This window comes from Myotis nattereri, assembly GCF_964212035.1.
Source record: "Myotis nattereri genome assembly, chromosome: 16".
NCBI lineage: Eukaryota > Metazoa > Chordata > Mammalia > Chiroptera > Vespertilionidae > Myotis > Myotis nattereri.
This window is the reverse complement of record NC_138091.1, coordinates 47,602,368-47,624,412: the sequence shown is the minus strand read 5'-3', so window position 1 is coordinate 47,624,412 and position 22,045 is coordinate 47,602,368. Positions and strand designations below refer to the sequence as shown.

The 22,045-nt window shown below is 48.1% G+C and overlaps 1 protein-coding gene and 1 long non-coding RNA gene across 4 annotated transcripts in view; both read right to left on the bottom strand.

The window, feature by feature from the left end:
• Nucleotides 1-6,643: 6,643 nt before the first annotated feature.
• Nucleotides 6,644-9,305, bottom strand: LOC308532972. 2 transcript variants are annotated; one of them, XR_013997015.1, is made up of 2 exons: nucleotides 8,014-9,305; nucleotides 6,644-7,470 (listed from the first exon to the last, which is right to left on the bottom strand). It is a non-coding gene; the product is annotated as an uncharacterized lncRNA (long non-coding RNA). The 2 variants fall into 2 exon arrangements; XR_013997016.1 differs by having other exon boundaries at nucleotides 8,027-9,305.
• Nucleotides 9,306-11,633: 2,328 nt separating this feature from the next.
• The window catches only part of LASP1 (LIM and SH3 protein 1), a gene marked incomplete at its 5' end in the record, with an annotated part of 40,018 nt that continues 29,606 nt past the window's right edge, over nucleotides 11,634-22,045 (bottom strand). The window contains 3 exons of one of the 2 annotated variants that reach the window (XM_081108863.1): nucleotides 11,634-14,651; nucleotides 17,462-17,565; nucleotides 18,135-18,282. In XM_081108863.1, the coding sequence (XP_080964989.1) occupies nucleotides 14,478-14,651; nucleotides 17,462-17,565; nucleotides 18,135-18,282 (426 nt within the window). In that variant the 3' untranslated portion in view covers nucleotides 11,634-14,477. The remainder of the gene's footprint in view (nucleotides 14,652-17,461; nucleotides 17,566-18,134; nucleotides 18,283-22,045) is intronic. The other variant, XM_081108864.1, reaches the window with a different exon arrangement.

Here is a 22,045-nt window from a genome sequence, read left to right as displayed (position 1 = left end):
ATACTCAGAAAGCTGTGCATTTAGAGACTACCTCACTGAACTAACAATGAGAAGAATGCTACTTTCCACAATCAAAAAATAGCACCCAAAGAACTTTTTTTCACCCGAGTAATTCTAAAGTTGCACAGAATTTTAGTGGCAACTGCTTATATCATTATTAATATAAAAATTATAGGCAAACCCAAGAATATATTGAGATTTCTCTGGAAAACAAGCTGTGCCTCTCCAGAATTTATAACCTCACACCAAAATTTAGTCTCCAAGAGTCTGGGCCAGCCAGCCTGTATGTATGGGTCTTTGAAGCAAGAGAAAATTTTGTTTTATAGTTGAGCAGACCCAACTTCTGTATGTATCTGTACACTGTGCTTAGACTGTGTAGACCTAGCCTAGAGTGTTTTGTGAAGGTTTGCAATATGATGTTTTGGAATGTGCAGATATAAATCACATTTTAAACGACCTTGTTGGCATATAGTTACAAAGAACATTATATTTTGTTCATGTTTTGTATGAACTAACAGATCAAAAACCAAAGGAAGTATGTGTGTATATGTATATACATATCCATAAATATGTATATATGTACAGATACACAAATATATATGTTTCTTTAAGACAAATCATACAAAAAGTCTATAAAGAGAGAGGGGTATATAGTATTTTAATACAAATCATATTTTATTTCCTGGGGATTAGAGTAAAATGTTACAAATAAGGGAAAATATAAAATGAAAGAAAAGTACCTATTCTGATGCCAGCACAATACGCACAAATAATTTGCACTTAGTCCTAAAGCTTTTCTCCCTATCTTGAAAAGTAGAACTTGAAGAAACTGGAAGCATGGATGTTAAAGCAGCCCAGGAGTGGGGTTTTTCTTCACTCAAGTAAATGAATCCTAAGAAGCTCCAGGACTATTTCAGGCTGACTAGCATCACTTTTACTATTAAAGTAGAAAACAATAGCACCTACTGAGGCTGAAATAATGCTGGAACTCTCCTGGATTTTCCATTTTCTTCTCCTTGGGTTTGATCATTTTACTTCTGTTGAACACACAACTTTTCCCACTCGACTTTTCATACACTGGCTTTCTTTTTCTAAGCCCTTGATTTAACTCACCTCTTGAGCTGATAAAGGGGAGAAATAACTAGACGATATAGAAATTACCTGCAGAAGTAGAATAGAAATTGTGGAAAATTCTCAAGTATTTGGCAAGTGGGGTTCAATAAGAGATTTAATAAGATTGAGGAAGAGTGAAATTTGTGGAGAAAATATAAATTTTGATAACAAGGTTTTACTGTATTTCAGTAGCATAAGCACTTGACCTTCTTTTATGGATGGTCAGAAACTAACTGCCTTTCTTTGATGGATTGTTCGACTGCAATTCCATCGGTTGCAGGAATTATTTCTCCAGAGTTTAGCATTTACATATTTATGCAAAAAAACAAGTCCTTGCTTTTATCCTAGTTTCATTTTCTTCCTCTAATTTCGTTTTCTTCCTTCCAGTTCACCACTAAATTATGAAGATTAAAAGTTGGCAGATACCAGAGTACAAAACATTCTAATTAGCTTTTTGTTTCTCTCTCACTCTTTTTCTCTTACATGCTTTGGAAAACCTAACCCATTTATTTATCAAAATATTAGTAATTCCAAGTTGAGAATATACTCCATTAGATTATTTGGGGGGGGGGGGAGAAGAAAAATGAAGGAAAGAAAGTAAAAATTTTAATATAAATAGTGAATATTTTAAATAGTTTACTACATAGATGTTAAGTTTCATTCTCTTAGAGAAGCAATTTTGCATTGTGAAGTTCCCTTGTGTTCCTTGAATTACCTAAGTCTCTACAGCAGTTATTTTCAGAAGTTTACAAAAGAAGAATGGCTTAATTTAAAAGATTTTGACCTGGATTTTGAATCTCATCACACACTTGACATGACTGCTGCTGTAAAATTTGAAAAACACATTATTGCATTATTCTCAATAATTGTGAGATCATTATCTCACCGTCCCCAGAAATTTGGGACATAAAAAATCTGATTCATTCTTTGGGTACAGTAGATAAATGATATCATCTTGCTACCAATAAAAAGTAAATAAAAAAATTCTTCATTCAATTATCAATGGATAAAAAAAACTTTTGAGACAAAATTTGCAGTTTCCTCAATTCAATCCAGTTGTTTTTTTTTTTATTGTGTTTTGTTTTGTTTCTTCACTTTTTGGGTCGACAGTAATTTTATTGTAACAGAGAAACCAGGCTGCAGTAAGTCTACACGATTAAGGTAGATGGTGGTTATCTTTCCAGAGGGTGAATGAAGCCCGAGCCCAGCTGGACAGCAATCCAGTTTTTTGCTGAATATATTTGTCATTAGGAATAAAGTGTGATATCAAATTTTGAAGTGGGAGGCTAAATTGTGAAAGCATATATGTATGTATTATCATTAATATTGATGTTTAAGTGATGGTATATGCAATCATATTGCCACAAAAAATGAGCATGTGCAAAATGAATAGCTTAAAGATGTTAGGAGATTGTTCACTTCTAGCTGACTCTAGAACAGTCATAATAACATAACAATACTAGCAATTCAAATCATTCATTTATCCTGTACCTTTTTCTGAATTAGAAGATTAACCTGGGCTTCTAGCTCTTTTTTTCCTTTTGGTAGTGATTTCCTCAGAATTATTTGACTTCTATTTGTAGGATGATTTTTACTTCCACTAGAAGGCAAGCCCAAAAAGCTCAATGACAGCATTACATTTAACTTTACTATTGTTTCTAAACACACACACACACAGAGGACACCATAATAGTACTAATAACAAACTAATGATGCCACATTTCTTAGACACTAAAGTTTATTTCTTGTGATAAATACTCTGTACCTTATGAAACCATAAAACATCTATTCTTTTATTTTAATATGTCTTTATTGATTTTGTTTTGAGAGAGAGAGAGAAAGAGGAAGGGAGAAGGATAGAGAGATAGAAACATAGATGAGCGAGGAACATCATCAATCAGCTGCCTCCTGCATGCACCCCACTGGGGATCAAGTCCAGCAACCCAGGCATGTGACCAGCGACTACTTGGTTCCTGGGTTGATGCTCAACCCCTGAGCCATACCAGGCTGGCTAAAACATCTGTTCTTAACACTTTTTTGGAGAATTCTTTCTCATGCCCTTCTGACTCCTCAACTTTATTGTTTTCACAATCCCAGCAGTAAATTACTGTACCTGGGAAGCCTTTCAGGCATTTAAGAGTTCAAGGCTGCTCTCCATAGCATGAACAATAGGCACCTATTTCACACCTTTCCCATCCTCTGAAAACTTAGTTCATGCTTCCAGTTGTTTTGTTAATAACAAAGATTTTATTGCCATGATAATTATTCACCTTTGGAAATTAGAGCAAGTGTGATGTGCCCAGCAGAAGGTACAAGTGGAGGAACCATCTTATGTCAGCAAAAAACAAACATGAATCCCTTTGTGTGGTTATTATCTGAGTTAACCTCTTTAAGTGAATAGTACTGAATTCTATGATTACAAATATTTATGTCAATAAATATTGTGAAGGATTAAAACACAAAGCTGCTATAAAAGCCTCATATGTCATTGGATACTTTACTAGCAATGTAACTTCTTTACCAATTCCATTAGCAGGCAGCTGTGAACCCTGTAAGAAATCAGGCTGTGGACATAGGCTCCTTGGTTTATTGAAACATTACTAGAATAGGAAAGATGATCTCAAATATAGTTGTTTTGGACAGTCTTCTCTAGGTTAAAAAAAAAAGTGCCAAAGGACTGACTAAGAATACTTTTTTTTTAATCAAGAAAGCAAATATAACTTCAGAAAACTCTTTAAGTAATTAGAGACTTTAAAAAAACAAACTTAGTTTAACCCTTGAAAGCCTTTTAAAAACAAAACAAATGCTTATAGGTATTCTAAGATCATTGCTTCAAGGTGCACAAACTAAAAAGTATGATTGTTATTTTTAAAGAATTGTGTTTATGGTAAAATGTCTTTGATACGTAAATATTTAATATTTGTTCATTTTTATTTAATTTGTTATTTATTTATATTAATAAAATAAAAAGAAAATTAGAAACATTTCTAAGTTGTCCAGAGTTTGTCATTATGCAAGTCATTGAATGTATAAATTCCTTTAAATTATTTCTTGTGGAGGAACTTGTTTTTATTGAAGCTGTTAAAGCTCTACCATGATCAAAATATAAATGTCTTAACATAAAATAATGTTTAATTAGCTATATATATTTATGTATATTTATGCTTAATATTATAGTATATAAATTAAATAATTTCATTTGCTAGTAGCAATTCATAAATTGTATAATAATCTGTAACTACAGTATTCTATACTATTCTGTTATCTAATTCAGATACCAAATTCCCAACCAATTAATATTTCAATTGCTGCTAAAATAGATATGCTACAATTATCAGTTTAATACTAATTTCAAAAAACAAAATATGTAATTAAGTATTGTGTATTACCTGTTATTTCCCATGACTACAAGATCTTGCAGTGTTTTTCTAAGAACAAAAAGTTGTTAACTATTTCTAAATGTCTTCCTTAGTATGTTTGAGTTGCTAATGGAAGTTGTGTCAATGACTTTTTCAGTTTCCCCCTTTATATATGACTTTGCTTTTATTTTTGTTTAAAATAGATGAGAGCAAAACTAACTTAGAAGAGGCCATTGTAACAAACATTTAGAGGTTGATAAAGGCAAAGTATGTAATTTACAAAGATAATTTTTCCTTTCAACTATTCTTTAGTATTCTATTAAGGGAAATTCCCATTATTTTTAAATAATTTAAATTAAAATGATACTCAAGGGATTTTGAAGTTTGAATAATGCCAATATTAAGCCTCTTAAAAGCAAACATTTTCTGAAAGTTAATAAATTAATGTCATGCTAAGCTTCAAACTCTGAAAGTTTGGGTTTGATTCCATATACCCAGAGCAGTGAGTCTTAGGTGATTCTAGCTTAGTAACATCTATCTTTCCATTATTTGTTTCCCAAAATATATCCTCTTTCTCCTGAAATAAAATACATCCCTTGTCCATACAAACCCCTTATTTTTAATCAAGAAAGCAGGTATTAGTATAATAATTCTTAGCATTATGCCACATTAATTTTTTTCTAAGTAATCTACAATTATTTAGAGATGTTTTTATTGCATTGGTGTGGGCCAAGTATAATCCCCATTTCATAGGACTTGATTGCCCTATGACACAGATTTGTAAATTTATCCAAAACCTTATATTACAGCTCTAGCTGGTTTGGCTCAGTGGATAGAGCATCAGCCTGTGGACCAAAGGGTCCCAGGTTTGATTCTGGTCAAGGGCATGTACTTTGGTTGCAGGCTTCTCCCCAGCCAGGGCCCTGGTAGGGCCTCAAGCAGGAGGCAACCAATCAGTGTGTTTCTCTAATATCAGTATTTCTCTCTGTCTTTCCCTCTCTCTTCCACTCATTCTAAAAATTCAATGGAAGAATATCCTCGGATGAGGATTAAAACAAAACCTTATATTACAGAAGTAATGTTTTCCAGTGTTTTATATACAAAAAGTTTAAATATGAAATTTAAAAAAATTATCAAAATGATGAACACTATAAAACACTGTTATAAACTGGCATTATTATAGGATGGATATAAGCACAAAGTCATAAAATTTCTTCCAAAATGCAATTATTTCACAAATAACTGAAAATATGGATAATCTTTCTGTCCTTATATTGTGCCCAGTGCCAGTGGTATATATCACTGGTGTATAACTGAAAATTGGCTGATTGTTTTCACTGAATTGATTAGTCACTTCAACTTTGTATGGATACAGACTGAAGAGCCTTGACCTCATAAACTTCAGAGCGAGCTTGGTTAGAGACTATACCATGAAGATTAGACCACAATAATTAACTGTATTACTTGGAGCCCTCCAAAATACTGACACTTCCCCAATTACCTAGGTAAGGACATAGAGCTGCTATCTTGACTTGAAGAAGAAAAGCTATGCCAAAGAGTCAGAGGAATGTTTTACTGGGAAATGTCATGTCAAGGACTCCACAGATAACTGAAGATCACCCCTGAATATATTAATGTTCAGAGCCAGGCTTTTGCATTGGTGTGTGTCAGATTACCTATTTTTGTTACATACCACCATGTAGTATGTAAACTCCTTAGGCAAAGTATCACTGATATATGTTTGGGGTAAAAAATAGTCATTTTTTCCCTCACAGTGTGCCAAAAAAGTCTTGTAGTTGAGTTTTCATCATAAAATGTCATTTGGGGAGAGCAGTAAAGTGGACTACTGGTAACTATTAAGAGTTTTTTTCATGGGATTTCTGTTCTCGAAGATGTAGTTTTCAAAGATAATGCATCCTAGAATTGTAAAACTTTAAAGTGGATATTAACGATTTTCTAGTCCATTGCTTCCATTTGTAGGAAAAAAATGAAACCCTGAAAGGTTCAATGACTTATTGAAAGTCACATAATTTGTTGCCAAGACAAAAAGCTTCTAGAACAGTGTTTTTTCTTGGCCAGAGTTCTAAAATGCAAGTTTTTCATTTTAATTGACATTATAGTATACTGCCTCAATTTTATTTCTTTTTAAAACATGGAAATGGAACACAATGTCATGGGTAAAAACTATTAAGTTCATCTTTCTTGTTTATTTTTAAGCTAAAAAATCAAATGTAAAACAATTATGATGGATTTTTCAGAGTCTTTTCTGGACCCCAAAATATATGGTTTCTTCAACCTTAATTGGACAGAAAATACATTGAAAGGTTTTTTTCCAGAAAAGGAACATTTGACAACTTAAAAAAAGCATTTACTTTGCAGTAAGAGAGAGATTTCTCCCAAATACCAAGCATAGCCATCTTGTTTCAATAATTTATGACTCAGCCAAGCACAAAGAATGAGAACTATAGAACCAACTGTTTCTCTCTTTAAATGGGAAGCTGGAGCACAAGTGGTAGGGCAGGGAGTGGGGAAAGTAAATCTTAAAAGCTCAAATGACAAGTTCCTTCTGGCTAGAGACGAAGTCAAAGGAAACCGCACAACCCCGGATTGTACCGTCTACAGACAGTGATAAAGTGACTGGGTCACCAGGGACAATGTGGTCTTGGACTTAACAAAGGAACACCTTTCCTGTGAGGGGAAGAAAAGGCCGAAGGAAAGGCTATCCTATCAAAATGGATTTTGAGAAGTTCTCCATGAGCACTTTAGTACGTCTACATGTCAGCCAACTGTGTCCTTTTCAGTTTATAGCTCAAAAGCACGCACACCTGCCAGCCATGCCGTGAATTCCTACGGTCCCAGCCGAGTGCCTCAGACTCTGAACTCAAGAAGTCCCTTGCTTGACGGGTCCGCCATATCCGGAAGGCTCGGGAGGAGGTCTGCTGGGCGGCAGGACAGCTGCTGTTGATAAGACGCCTCTTGTTGGACTGGAGACCAGGAACTGTGGGAAACCCAGACACAACACGGTTCAGATGGGAATGGCAGCAAAGCTCTCAGTTCCTCGTACTTAGTCTTTGGGGACTAAGAAAGGAAATAGGAGTTCCTCTCTCCTTTCCCTCCAAACCCCACTCCTCAGTGAATTTCATTTCCTATCTCATCCTCAAGTGAGAATGAGTCGCTCATTAATGCAGTTGTGCAAGCATAATTGTAAACCGCTCTGCTGGCATATGATGATGTGTTTTTAACCTTTAATTCCCGGAAGAGAACGGACAGCTTGGAGTTTGAGCAACTTGAAGAAAAAAACTACAAAATGATAGTCCCTCCCACCAGGCACACCACTCCCAGCTCATTCTACCTAAAAATCCTTCACCGAGTGGGTTTCATTTTTTTTTTTTTTTTACATCCTATTTTAAATGAGGTCGCAAAGAAAGAAGTTGGCATTTCCTATTCTTCTCAGAGTGGTCTGAGAAATGCTACCTCAATGCATCCGAGGGGGGAAAATACAAAAACAAGATCCCTTTTAATTCTGTTTTTGAATCAATACCCGAAATAATGACCAGAAGCAAAAATCCAGCGGTGCGTCAGCAAGCAGGATGCTCGGCCGGTCAGCTTCATCCTCCTCCCGCGCCGTGCTCCTGTGGCTCCGCAGCGGCAGGCTCTAGAGCAGGTAGATGATGTAGGAGAGAATGACCAGGCCTATGATGGCAAAGAGCATCAGAATGAAAATATCCAGCATGGTGGAGGCCTTGGCCGAGGAGGCCTCTGGATTGCAGGGAAATGTGAGCTGTGAGCGCGGAGGTTGCCGTCAGTGGAGAGAAATGGCTCCCTCCTCCCTCCACTGCTCAGCCCTCGTTTCCCCCCTCCCCCTTCCAGGGCCGGAGACTAAGGGATGCTGCAATTCCATCAGCAGCTTACTTTACCCCACCCCTCCATACACCACAGCCAGCCAATCAGAAAGCCCGGGAGCGGGTAACCAAGGAACTGCTGGGTTGAGACCAAGCAGAACCTAAGAGGCTCAATTTCTCCCCAGGAACCCAATCCCACCCCTTTGTATCTAAGTGGAGTCTGCATGATATGGACGGAGGAGGAGATCTGATCTCTAGCCAGATCCCTTAGGAATGAATCGTCCTGCCTTTCTTCTCCCCTTTCTCCTCACACGCCCCCAGCAAATTATCTCAGAAGAATCATGGTTGGGAGTTGGGTGGGCCATTCGCAAGGTGTAAAGGTCCCGTTATGGAGGGACGTGGGAAAAGGTCTCATGTGAGTCTCAGCGGGCACCTCTGGGATGGGGCTAACACATGTGGGATTTCTAGACTATGCCAGATACTGCACAGATGGTGTCATTTCAACCTCCCTACAGGTCTTCTATAGATGAGGCTCAGAGATGGCCAGGAATTGCCCAGTGTTTCGCTGGAAATGGCAGAGACCAGGACTCAAAACTCGGCTTGCACACTCCCGAGTCCACAGTGTGCCCCGCCCGAGACCGGCCCACCATCTCAGTCTGAACTGCCCCTCGGCTCGGGTTGTGAGGCACCTTGCTCAGGTCACTCCATTTACAGGGTGAGCGCCAGAGGCCTCTCCCCCTCCTCCATGCCCGTCTCTCTGTGGGCATCGACCACGTTCTTGTCCTCTTTTGTATCCTCTTCCGAGAGTCCGCCATGCTGTTACCCCAGAGAGACACCAAAGAATCCTCAGGCCACTCCTGTGCCTAGAAATGCACGTTCAAGTGGCTTCTTCTGAAGGGAAAGGGGAGAAAAATTGATGTTTTATTTCTTTAAGCTGGGTAGTGGGTGCTCAGTTATGTATTGTGTTGCTCTTATGCCTTTTTATGTCTTATTTCCCATTAAATTAAAAAAAAATTTCCTGTGACATCTCTGAGGCCCTAGTGTCCATGGCTCCACCCCCAAGTAATTCTTCGGGAGGGTCTGGGGGTGAAGCATTAATAACCCCCCTCCTCATCCTAGGCCACTTCTAGAAGGGGGTCTAGGAACTCCTCCCGTTGGCCTGTGCCCAGGAGGCCGCACGCTGGTCCCCTCCCAAGCAGAAGGACTGCCCCCTCTAATTGCTCAGGGGAACCAGCCTCCTGGGGAGAGGGGGCTCCGCTCTCTGACAAAAGGGGCCAGGCCCACAGGAGGCAAGATCTGCCGACTCATTCCCTGCTAGTGGGAACCCGGGAGGCAGCCGGGTCTTTCAGAGGAGCAGCTGTCGGTATTATCTTTAATTATCCCTCCGCTGCCGCCTGACACTGCCCACACTGCTCAGCCCTGCTGACCGGCCTGTCCTTCCCCTGTCACCATTCCCTTCATTAGGAAGCTGCCAGGAGCCGGTCCATCCTTGCTGTTTCAAGGGACCTGGTGTATATGGGATACTGTTCTTAATATGTTTGCTCACCTTCTTGGCACTATGTGTTTTAACCAAGGTCACCTCTCTGAGAAAGGTTGTTTCCCCAGGTAGGGATTTTCCCCTGAAGTTAGGGAGGGAATAAAACCCCTTAACTAAGTGCCAGGCGGGTAATTAATCACTTTAACTATGAACAATCATGCTTAAGCTACATAATCTTTACTCCCTGGAATAGAGATAAGAAACGCCCTAACCTTTGGAATAGAGATTGATAGGATTGGAATCAACTGGTATAAATACAGATGTAAGAAGACAACAGGACACAGAACCTAGACACAGAACCTACACAGAACCTAGAGACAGAAGAACTTCGCTGGAGAGAACATGGCAAAAGATCCTGGACAGAAACTGGAGACAGAACCTAGAGACAGAACCTAGTGAGAGAACCTGGCTGAAGAACCTAGAGACAGAACCTGGCTACAGAACCTGGATAGAACATGGCAAGAAAACCTGACTAGAACCTGGTGACAGAACCTGGCTGGAGAACCTAGCGAGGGAACATGGCTACAGAACCTGGCTGGAGAACCTGGAGAACCTGGCTGGAGAACCTAGCAAGAGAACATGGATACAGAACCTGGCTGGAGATCCTGACCAGAACTCGGCTAGAGATCCTGGCTAGGCTGCTGATCAACTGAACGCTGTCTCCGTGTCATTCCTTCTTCGCTGACTCCGTCCACACCTTTGGGGTTGGACCCCAGCAGGAAGCTCAGTTCAGGCTCAGTCCTCGAAGGCCCTTTTCCTCTCCACCCTGCCGTTACCCTGAAGCGAGGGAATGCCTTCACTCTGAGCCCCCCGACCCACCCCCCACCACCAAACAGCTGGACAGGAGGCTACTGGTGGCACTGAGCCAGGACGGAAGGGTCTGGATTCCTTCTCTACGACTGCCCCCTCCTCAGCCCGGCAGAGGAGAGGAGGCCTTTGGTCAGGCGTTAGACCCAGGGCCCCTGGAGCAAAGAACAGAGCACAGGAGATACTAAAATGAGACGTGCAAAGGGCTTGGGTAGACAGCCCACCCTAGCAAGGTAGCAGGAGACTGTGAGCATCACATCGGGGGTCCTAAGACCTCCAGCTCAGCTGTGACTTCCTCCAAACTACTGCCTTTCTGGGTTTCAGTGAACCCCATCTGTAAGATGGACACCACGGCAGTTCTCTCTCACATGGCTAATGAGATCAAATTTAAACATGTGTGTTAAAGATCGCAGTTGTAAGGCATCATGAATAGTGCTCTGGGTTGTCAGACCACCGAACAGATGGCTTCATCCCTGGCTTATCCCACCGCAGACTGTCCCAGTCTCTCTGTCATCTCCTTCCTCAAGTGTACACCTACGAGGTGCAGGCAGAGAGCTAAAACGGCCCACCAGCTGAGCTCATCCATTAATTCAAAAATGTCTGTTGAGCCAACACTGGGGGTTTAAAGATGAGTTAGACCCATTACCTGCCCTGTGAGCGCACTGGCTAGTGGGGAGACAGGTGCATCGTGAAGCAAGTCAGACGGTAAGAGAATATGGGAACTCGGAAGTGCCTGGGCGTGTCACCAAATGGGGCAGAGGGATGTAGCCAGGGGCAACGGGTGGGGCGTTCTCGACAGGGAGTAGGTGCCAAAGCAAATTGCCACTCCAGGCTGACCGCTTCCAAACTGGTCTCTCCCCCCCAAGGATGGTGGGGCTCCCGGGAGGGGTTCAGGCCAACGCCCCCAAACAGAGGGACACACACACACACACACACACACACAGCAGCCGTCAGAGCCAGAGAGAGAACGAAGTCCGCAGGTAAAAATTATATTTTTATTTGAGTCACCAGAAAGATTCACTTGTGGTCCAAGTCAAACGTTCAGAATCATAACAGGCCAGAGGATCTGATCCCAAGCACAAGCCCACGAGGGAGGGGACCACACAAACCGAGGAGAGACAACCACCCCGTATAAAAAGATGAACGACGGCTTCACACACACGGATGAAATGTTCGGACAGAGGCAAATCTCACACGGTCATTTCTGTTTCTTTTTAAATACAGGTTTGTGAGGTGGTATATTTTTTTCCAGCTATTAAAAAAAAAAAAAAAAAGGCCCAAAAGTGCATACGTGAAGGGGAAAACAAATGCAGAAATTAAGCAATAAAGTAGTTTTCCCTGGAGGGACATGAGGAAGAAAACAGGAAGCAGTGTTGAGAGAATTCACTTTTCTCACCATTGGGCTTCTTGCAATTATTGGTCCACTAACGTCATATTCACATTCTAGCTTTGATGGATGTTCTTTCCTGGGATATTGGCTAAAAGACCTCTATGAACTGTACGAGAAGACCGGGGCGTCCGCCCAGCCCTCAGGTTCTGTGCTCTTCTAGGGATGGATGGTTCTGGAAAGGAACAAGGACTCCCAGCAGCCCCTGGGTCCCTCAGCACCAGTGTGACAGCCCCCCTCTCTGTGGGTTGTATAAAAAAAGGTCCCTATTTTTAGGACGGGAGGAGCAGCGCCGGGCAGCAAGATTCCAGTGGCTGGCTCGCCTTGTTTTGGAAGGGAAATTAAGGGGAGTGAAAAGGCTATTCCTCGCTCCTCCTCGCTCCTCCGGGCCCCCTCCCACCTCTCACTCCCCTCCCAACCGCAGCTCCTCCAACAGGATGTGTCTCTGACCTTTTGGTCCCAGAATCCATGTTGTGCTTTGAGATCAAGAGGAAATGGAATGGACCGGCGCCGCTCCCCAGGTTTCCAATATTGCTCCCTCACCCCCAAATCGCCCAGTAGGAGACCCTCCATCCACCCTCACCTGGCTGGGGACGAGCTTCGGCCTCCCCCAGAAAGGTCCACACCTGTTCCCCCACAGTCATTTCCTGAGCTCTCTGATCTGGGCTAACTGTTCCCAACTGAACCCACAAGCAGAGGACGCGATCATGCCTGCAGCCACCGCCGCAGGGAACAAGGAAGCAACGATGTTAATGCCGGGGCCTGAGTGGACTCCCAGAGATGAATAAAGCCAGGCAGGGGTTGTCACAGCCACCAGCGAGGGACAGAAGGGGTTGGAGATAGCACCATCTTCCCCTTCCGCGTCCCGGGGCCTGTGCTTCCAGTTTTGTAGCCCTGGGACCCTCTCCTAACACCTCCAGGGGGCTTTAGGTAAGTAAGCGAGAGGCCTGGGGGGCAGAGCCCCCAGAGTAAGGCACCCACAGTGTGGGTAACACAGGGTCCTCTGGCCCCTGGTCTGCAGCGAAGGGCAGAGATGGGGGAGAGAATATGCTGGAGGCACGGAGCCTTCTCCCTACCCCACCCGGACAGCTGCATCAGCCCCCCCACCCCCCATCTCCAATCCTTCCCTTACTTCGCCCAGCACACTGCAGTGCAGGCAGGTGGGCTTCCTCCACTTGGGGGACAGGAGGAATTTTCATTCCAAAGTATAAGGAACCTGTCCCCTAGGGCCTCCCTCGTCCCCTCACTGTGGGTTTTGAGGAAAATATCAGGGGGAAACAGTTCTGTGCACCCTCACTTAAGCCCAGAGACTCCTGCAGGCCACACCCTGCCTCTTCGCTCACGCTCACGCTCACACTCACGCTCACACTCACACTCGCTGACACCCCTGCAGACACACACGCTCCTTCCCCCACACGCTAGTCCTGGAGGCGCAGAGGGTCCTGTGGCTTTGCACTTGGGGGGGGGGGGGGCGGTATCTTCCCTGGAGGAGTAGGGAGGAGTGGCCCGCCCAGCCCAGATCTCAGGGCTTCCTGCCCCACCTGTCAGGGACCTCGGCTTCCAGCTAAGGAGGCTAAGGAGGCGAGCCAGGGCTCCTGGGGGCTGGGGGTGGGGGTGCGGAGAAAAAGGGGCTCCGGAGAGAACAGCCTGTCCCCTTCCCTCCTGCAGCTGTCCCGAAAGTAAGAAAGGCCGGAACGTGACCCCGCCGTGCTTCCTAGGGGGCTCCCAGCCCACACCGGGTCTCCGTGGGCAGGAGAGCAAAATCACAGTGTGAGGAGAACACGAGTGGGGAGGATGCATGAACCCCAGGGCGGGCACTTTACCCTCCTTCGATGTCTCTAAGAAAAGAGAGGGTGGTGAGGGGACCCCCAGAGGGTCAGCAGCCCCATCTTTGAGAAGCAAAGCCCGCTTACTGGTGCCCACACAGTGGCAGTCCCCGGCCTGTGCCCATCCAGGGGCCAGGGCGGTGGGCTCCACCCCTGGGAATGCATGGAGCCCCTCCCTGGAGTCCTGGGGGCCTGGGGCTCACCCCAGCCCTGGAATGTCGGGTGTGTGAGGAGGTGGGCAGGAGGGTCTGAGGGGGCCGAGAAAGAGAGACGGCGGAGGCCTGGGAGCCGATGGACCTCCCATCCCAGCCCAGCCCAGGGGCCTCGGCCACCCCCAGAAGGCCCACACCTGTTCCGCCCGAGAGAAAACCAAGAAGTCGGTCCGGGGGGAACCTGCCCGAGGAAGGAGCCCGAGGAAGGAGCCCAAGGAAGTGGCAGAACAAGGCTTCGGTTGGCAAAAGAAGCTGGAGGAGGTTGGGAAGAAACAAGCTGTCGCAGATTTAAACACACAGAGACACTGACGGGTGGACAGGTCACGCCCAGGACAGATGCGATGCCGTGGAATGCGCTGAAGGATGGGGCGGGGCGGGCCGGGGCCCAGCGGGCTCAGATGGCCTCCACGTAGTTGGCCGGCAGCATCCCCGTGTCACCGGTGCGCTCCACGGTCCCGTACATCCAGCCGTCGTCGATCTGCTGCACGTTGACGATGGTGTCCCCATCCTGGAAGGAGACCTCGTCCTCGTCCGCGGCGCTGTAGTCGTACACAGCGCGGTACCGCTTCTGCAGGGGGCGGGGGTGGGGGGGGGGCGCACACAGTCAGCCCCAGGCCCAGCCTGCGGCCCAGCCTTCCTTCCTAATTGCCCGGGACCCTGGAGCAGAGCCTGGGGGAGCAGGGACCCCGGAGCCAGAGACAGGGAAGGGCTGGGCCCTGCCTCGGGTTTCTCACTGTCACTTTCTGAGCGTGTCCAATCTATTCGGCATCTGCTAAAAGGCAGGCAGGCACGCCCTGGCCGGCGTACCTCCGTTGGTTACAGCGCTGCCCTAAACACCGGAAGGTCACAGGTTCGATTCCCGGTCAAGGCACATACCCAGGTTGCAGGAGGGGGCCAATTTATGCTTCTCTCTCACAACAGTGTTTCTCTCTCCCTCTCCCTTCCTCTCTCTAAAATCAATAACAACATATCCTCAGGTGAGAATTAAAAAAATAATAATAAATAAAATAAAAGGCAGGCACAAGACAGGAACTGAGTTTCCAAGAGCCCTGCTCCACCTCTCAAAACAGGAATGCAGGGAGGTCCCACGGACACGTTGCCAGTTGGTGTTGCAAAATAGGCTGTGCCCTGTACGCTATTATCTGCATTATCATGTGCACCAGTCTTCTTTTTTCGAAGCTGTGATAAGTCTGGCTTCACTCCCAAGCTCAGGACAAAGACCTATTCTTGGGAGAAAAATCTCCAGGTGGCACAAGAGATTTCCACCTTGCAACTTCAGCCAAATTCTTCTCCTTAAGCTCTAGGAAATGCCCAGTAAAAGCACGTGAAATCCAACTGTGGTCTTGGAGGTGGATAAGATTCTAATACTCTGACCTTACTGCCCTTGATGTTGACTGATCTCTGGAAGTCAGCTCAGCCATTGTGGCCCCCCAGGCCAGGCCCGGGGAACTGCATGGGGCCAGCAGCGGGGCCCCATTGCCAATTGGTCAAGGGCTAGGTGCCCCTGGGGGACCTCCCGTGTCCACTGCTCCACCCCCCTGCCAGGACCCTGCTCAGACCTCTTTCCAGTCTCTGGTCTGGTCTGCCCCAACTGTTCATCCATTGTCATTTCAGGGGAACTTTCCAAAACGCAAACTTGACCGTGTTACTCCCTGGCTTTAAGTCCTTCAAAAGTCCCCATCCTTTTTAGCACCAAATTTCAAACTCCCCCCCCCCTCCCCCAAGCAACAGAAACCTACTCCACTAGCCCCACGTCTACGGGGTGAGCATCCAGCCCTCACATGGTGACCTTGGTCTCTCTTATTACCAATCTGCCTGTATCTTTTGGGCTGAGTAGCCACCATCTATGTCCATATTCGGCAACAGCCTCCTACCTCATCTCCCTGTTCCTACCCTCAACTTTCTACTGCCTCTTCTCAGCACAGGGGTTAGCGCAACCTTTGAAAAACACAGGTCAAACCCGTCACCCTGTATAACTCACCAGTCCCGAAGGCCGTCCAGTCCCAGGTCCCTGCATAATCTGACCTCATCTCCTACCCTCTTGCCCTCTCTAGTCCCCTGAGCCTTCCTGCTGGTCCTTGAACTTTCTGAGCACATTCCTGCCCCAGGGCCTTTGAACCACTCGCTCACTACTCGCTCCTTCACTTTATTGAGGACTTTGCTGCTCTCTCCCCTTACCCTGCTGTCTTTGTCTTCATGTGCCACTATCTGACCTTTCATTGCTTGCATCTCAGACTGGAGGTCTTTTTTTATTGATTTCAGAGAGGAAAGGAGAGGGAGAGAAAGATAGAAACATCAATGATGAGAGAATCATTGATTGGCTGCCTCCTGCATGCCCTCTACTGGGGATCGAGCCCGCAGCCTGGGCATGTGCCCCTGGCCAGAATCGAACCTGGGACCTATCAGTCCGCAGGCCGACGCTCTATCCACTGAGCCAAACCGGGTTAGGGCTAAAGGTGGTCTTTTATTCAGAGCTGTATCTCTCCTGTCCAGGACATGCTTAGTATGTGCAGGACTGGCTACTTCATTTCTCTAAGTATTGTCCCTCCTGCTCCTACATGAGCTACTCAAATGTCCAGGCACCCAGGATAGAGCTGAGCTCAGCCAGGAGCTGAATAAGGGCGGCTCAGCCACACCTGTGAGTAGCAGGACTTACAGCCCAGGAACCTCAACTCTAAGGGACCGGTAAGAACACCTCACTTCCTACTCATCACGTATTCAGCAAAGCTGACAAGTGCCGCTTGGTGCCCAGCTCAGAGCAAGTGACCCAAACGGACAGTGTGCACCCTTCACAGCGCTTCAAGTCCAGCGGAGGACACCGACAGAAGCTCATCAACAGAGAATCGTTTTAGGTTGGAAAGAGTGGCTGCCCCAGGCCTCACAACCGTCCACCTTCCACAGAAATGTCAGGGGAGGCCCACTTGACATGAGATGGTCTGGGAGGGCCCCTCGGAGGAAGGAGCAGGCTGAGAGCTGAAGAACACGGGGGGAGAGGGGGGGTCACACTCATGAAGAGTGGAGACCAAGCACCAGGTCTGGGTGGCCCCACGCAGAAAGGTGCTTCACGTGCTCCCAGGCAGCCGGAGTAAGATACCCGGGGCGACGGGTCTAGCTGGGGCCCAGGGCCCCTGTCCCAGCCCAGGGTTCTGCCCACCACCCCACACTGACCTTCTGCTCTAGAGGCTGAGATCCCTGACACCTGCAGGTGATGTAGAAACTGGGGTCAAAAGCCAGGAAAAGCCAGACCTGCTGGGCAGGGTTCCTAAGAAGGATCTATGACCTAGGTTATTCCCTAGGCCCACCCATCTCTGGCGGCCCCAGGCCTCACAACCGTCCACCTTCCACCTCCCTCCTCTCCATTGGGCCGGGGCTACTCACCCCGCCCCCGCTTGGGGCGCTGCGCTGCGTGGAGACTGGAGCTGCAGGCTCCTTGTAGCCACCATAGGAGGGGGCCACCTGCTGCTGCTGGGGCTGCTGGTAAACTGCAAGATGGGAGGAGGCAGGGCTCAGAAACTGTCTTGACAAAACCAGCCCCTCCCAGGGCCTCCCAGAAGCCCACAGGCCTGCTCAAGGCCCACCTCTCAAAGGCCCAGTCTGAGTGTGCACATGTGCAGGTGTTGCATATTCTACAGCAGCGGTTCTCAACCTGTGGGTCGCGACCCCTTTGGGGGTCGAACGACCCTTTCACAGGGGTCGCCTAAGACCATCGGAAAACATATATGTAATTACATATTGTTTTTGTGATTCATCACTATGGTTTCATTATGTTCAATTTGTAACAATGAAATTGGGGGTCACCACAGCATGAGGAGCTGTATTAAAGGGTCCCGGCATTAGAAAGGTTGAGAACCACTGCTCTACAGCAAGGGTGGTACCTCCCCCTCACCACCCCGGGGCCCAGCAGAGGCCCTGCCCCCAGCGCTCATGCCCTCGGGAGAATGAGACCTGACAGTGTGTGTGTGTGTGTGTGTGTGTGTGTGTAAATGAGGCTTCTCCCCACGTGGTAGCTGGCCCGGCCTCAGGTCCTCTACCCCACAGGCTCCATGCTCACCGGGGGCACCGGTCGGGATGTGGTGAGGCTGCTGCTCCTGGGGTCTCCGGTAGCTGGTGCTGTCCTGGGAATCTCGGCGCTCAGGCTCCATGCCCTCACCCCCACTGGGGCCCATGCGGCTCTTCTCAAACTCCTCGTGGTATTTTATCTGCAAGGGCAGGAAGCACCGGGTCAAGGACCCACAGAAAACCAACCTAAGCTCCTCCCATGGTCACCCGAGATCCCGGATGAGAGAGACTCGAGGGCTGCAGGCAGAGAGCGCCAGGCTCTCAGGGGGTGCGCGAGCTACATAACCTTGTCGGGCCTCAGTTTCCAACGGGACACGGGTGCCTCCCCCAGGGGTAGCGGGAGGTTGCCATGAGATGATGGGAAGGGCCATGTGCACCACGGCACCAGGCAAATTGGACGGTGCCATGGCAGGGGCTGGGCTCCCCGGCCTCCACCTGGTCAGGAGCAGCAACAGCAGCCACTCGGCTGACTGAGCACCTGCCAGGGGCCAGGCACTGTGCTACGGGTTCCCCATCGCGGCTCATGTGACCTGTCAGCGCCTCCCGGGGGTGCATTACAGTCCCCCTGCAACAGACAAGGAAACTGACTAGCAAAGAGAACTGCCCAGGAGCGCACAAACCCAGAGCCTGTGTCCTTCATCACTAGGGGATGCTGCCTGTCACAGGCATGAGCAGCGGAGGCCAGAGCCGAGGAAAGCTCTGCTGAGGACCCCGGCCCTGGGGGAGATGAGACGCCAGGCCGACGTTTTCCTGGCGATGCATTCCTCCGCTGGTTGAATTCCAAAAATGGGCAAAAGGAAGCCTGGAGAAGTCACAGGCCCCACCACTCAGCAAGAACACGCCCAGGCCCTGGAGACCTCAGAGTCGGCGCTTCCGGTGAGCTGCTCCCAGCCCACCTGTGCCGCTGGTCAGAACGCAGGCTCCAGGGCCTCCCACAGCGTCTGCAAAACCAGGGCTGGGGTTCTGGGCTGTGCCTTTTTTTAAAGAAACCTATTTTTATTGATTTCAGAGAGGAAGGGAGAGGGAGAGACAGAAACATCAAGGATGCGAGGGAATCACTGATTGGCTGCCTCCTGCACGCCCCCTACTGGGGATCGAGCCCGCAGCACTGGCATATCCCCTTGACCGGAATCGAACCCAGGACCGTCCAGTCCACAGGCTGATGCTCTTGCACTGAGCCGAACAGGCCAGGGCTGGACTATGCATTTTTGAAAGCTCCCCAGGTGAGCCTGAAGCAGGCTTACCAGTAAGTCGGCAAACTGGTCAGTACAGGAGCCGCGGCCTGTTTGCTCAGAGTCCGTGAGCTAAGAATAATTTACTTCATTTTTTTTTTTAGTGTTGGGGAATGGGGAGGGTCCAAGAGGAATAATATGTTGTGACACATGAACTTCCTATGACATGCAAATTTCAGTGCCCAGAAATAAAGTTTTATTGAAACAGCCACACCCATTCGTTTCCCTATTATCTGTGGCAGCTTTCGCGCTGTCACTGCAGAGCTGAGTAGCTGCGGTAGAAGCAAATGGCCCACAAAGCCTAACGTCTTTGCTCTCTGGCCCTTCACGGGACAAGTCTGCTGACCCCTGCTCGCCCCAATACTGGGACTGCAACATGTAAAAGGTGTTAGCACAACCCTCCCAAATGACGTCTGGTTTATAAATTAAATACAAGTATCATTTTACAAATATGGAAAGTAGACTATAAAACGTACACAAAAAATACGAATAAAAAAAGGTATGAGATGAGAAAGAGCAAGGGCCAGGAGTTCCACCGGTAAGGTTGCCTCCCTGCACTCTCAGTGGCACGCTGCCCACACCCCACCTTGCAGGCCCCTGGGTGTGTTAGCTCGTCAGAGAGGAGACTTGCGGGTGCTAAGGCCCATGGCTTGAGTGTTCCCGGAGTGCTGGGCTGGCCTGGGTGTGGGAGAGGAAGTGGGACAGAGACACAGACCAGCCCCCCTCACCCTCAGAGGAAAGTCAGAAAGCAGGACCCTGAGAAAAGCAGGTTCTATTCCAGGCAGGCCCAGGCCCTGAATTCTCTCCAGGCCTCAGACCACTTGCCTAGGAGCTGGTTCTCACTTCCTGTCCACCAGGGTCCTGCCCTGTGATTCTCCCAGTGGAAAACGGGGTGGCAGACCCGCCAGCATGGCTCAGTGATTGAGCGTCGACCGAATAACGAAGAGATCGCGGGTTCGATTCCCAGTCAGGGCATTTGCCTGGGTTGGGGGCTTGACCCCCAGTGAGGGGCGTGCAGGAGGCAGCCAATCAAAGATTCTCTCTCATCATTAATGTTTCTCTCTCTCTCTCCCTCGCCCTTCCTCTCTGAAATCAATAAAAATATTTTTTTTTTAAAGAAAAGAAAATGGGGTGCCGGAGGAGGGATGGGCAAGGAGGGGGGCAGAGCCTGCCTAGTCCTGGAGTAGAAGGAACTTGCGATCCTGCACCCTGGAACCCCTGGCCAAGGCCTGACGAGCTGTCCTTTCCCCGGAGTCCCCTCTGCCCATCCCCTCCCACAGGACAAGAGTTAACACTAGGCTGGGCAGGGCTAACACATTAGTAACTGGGCTAATCATTTTACAAATATGGAAAGTATGGGCTAAAGGTCCAAGGGGGTGGCCCATTGGGCACACCTACATCCTCTTGCTGGCTCCCATGATGGCTCCTCACTGCAGCCTGGGCTAGAAGGACCAGCTGGCACCATCAAAGCTCAGAATGGGTCCACTCTGAAGGCAGAAAGCCTCTCTTAGGGGTTTGCGTCAGAACCAGCCCCTCCTCTTCCTGCCCTTCCCCTTCCTGCCCAAGCAGGGACCCACACCCAAATGGGAAAAGAATAGGCCGAGTCTATCCCTGAGGGGGAGGAGCCAGCCTTAACTAGAAAACCCATCAGATCCCCCAATTCCCTCTGAGGAGGGCACCCAGGGGTGAAGTTCTCAGACACAGGGTCTGTGCCGTGTTCTCAGGTTCCTAAAATAAAGGGAGGACAGAAGGCGAGTCTCCCCGAGCCCCATTCCCTCAGTTGTCCCCCATCCAGGGATGGGTAGGGTGGAGGGGACAAGAAGGGGGGTGACACCCCTTCTGAGGCCTCTGGGCTCACAGACAGCTGCCCTTCTGACTTCTGTCCTGGGAGTGGGAAAGGGCAGCTTCCCATGTTTACTTTCTGTTCATGAAAAGAGGCCTAACCAGAGCCGGTGGCCAGGGGAGGGAGAGTGCGTATGTGGAGGCGGAGAGGCCTGCATGGGCCCTGAGGGTGCCAGGAGGTGGGCTGGGGGGACAGGATCCCTCACGCTGGGGGCCCGTTCTCTATCTGCATTAGCGGAGACGTGACCGAGAGCCCTGAGAAAGAGTGTAGGTCTGGTCCCAGCTCCTCTGAGCCGCGGCCTGGTGCTATCCCCAGTCTGTACCCTAAGACTCATCGCAGGCCGGGGCGTTCCTCTCATGCTTCATCCCTGTGACCTTTGCTGTGTGACCTTGGGAGAATCCCTTCCCCTCTGGGCCTCAGCTTCCCCATCTGCTCCCGGGCGGCCCTAAGGCTCTTGAGCATCTCTAGGAACCGAATGAAACTAGAGCCGAAAGCAGATACGGTGTGTACGCCTCGCAAGTAGCTAGTGGGCTTGATCTTGATCCTTAAAAAGCCACTACATGTGAACAAATGTTTCTAAAATTAGGGCCAGCTGACCCACGTGGATGGCATAGTAACAGCCTGACCATGGAGGAACCGCTCCCCCCCCCCTTGCGGGTACCACCTCTTATAATTATCTATCTATATAAAACCCTAATATGCAAATCGACCGAATGGCAGAACGACTGGCAGAACAACCGGTCGCTATGACACACATTGGCCACCGGGGGAAGATGCGCAATGCAGAAGCTGCCCCCAGCCCGCAGGCCCTGACCCAAGGTGGCAGGG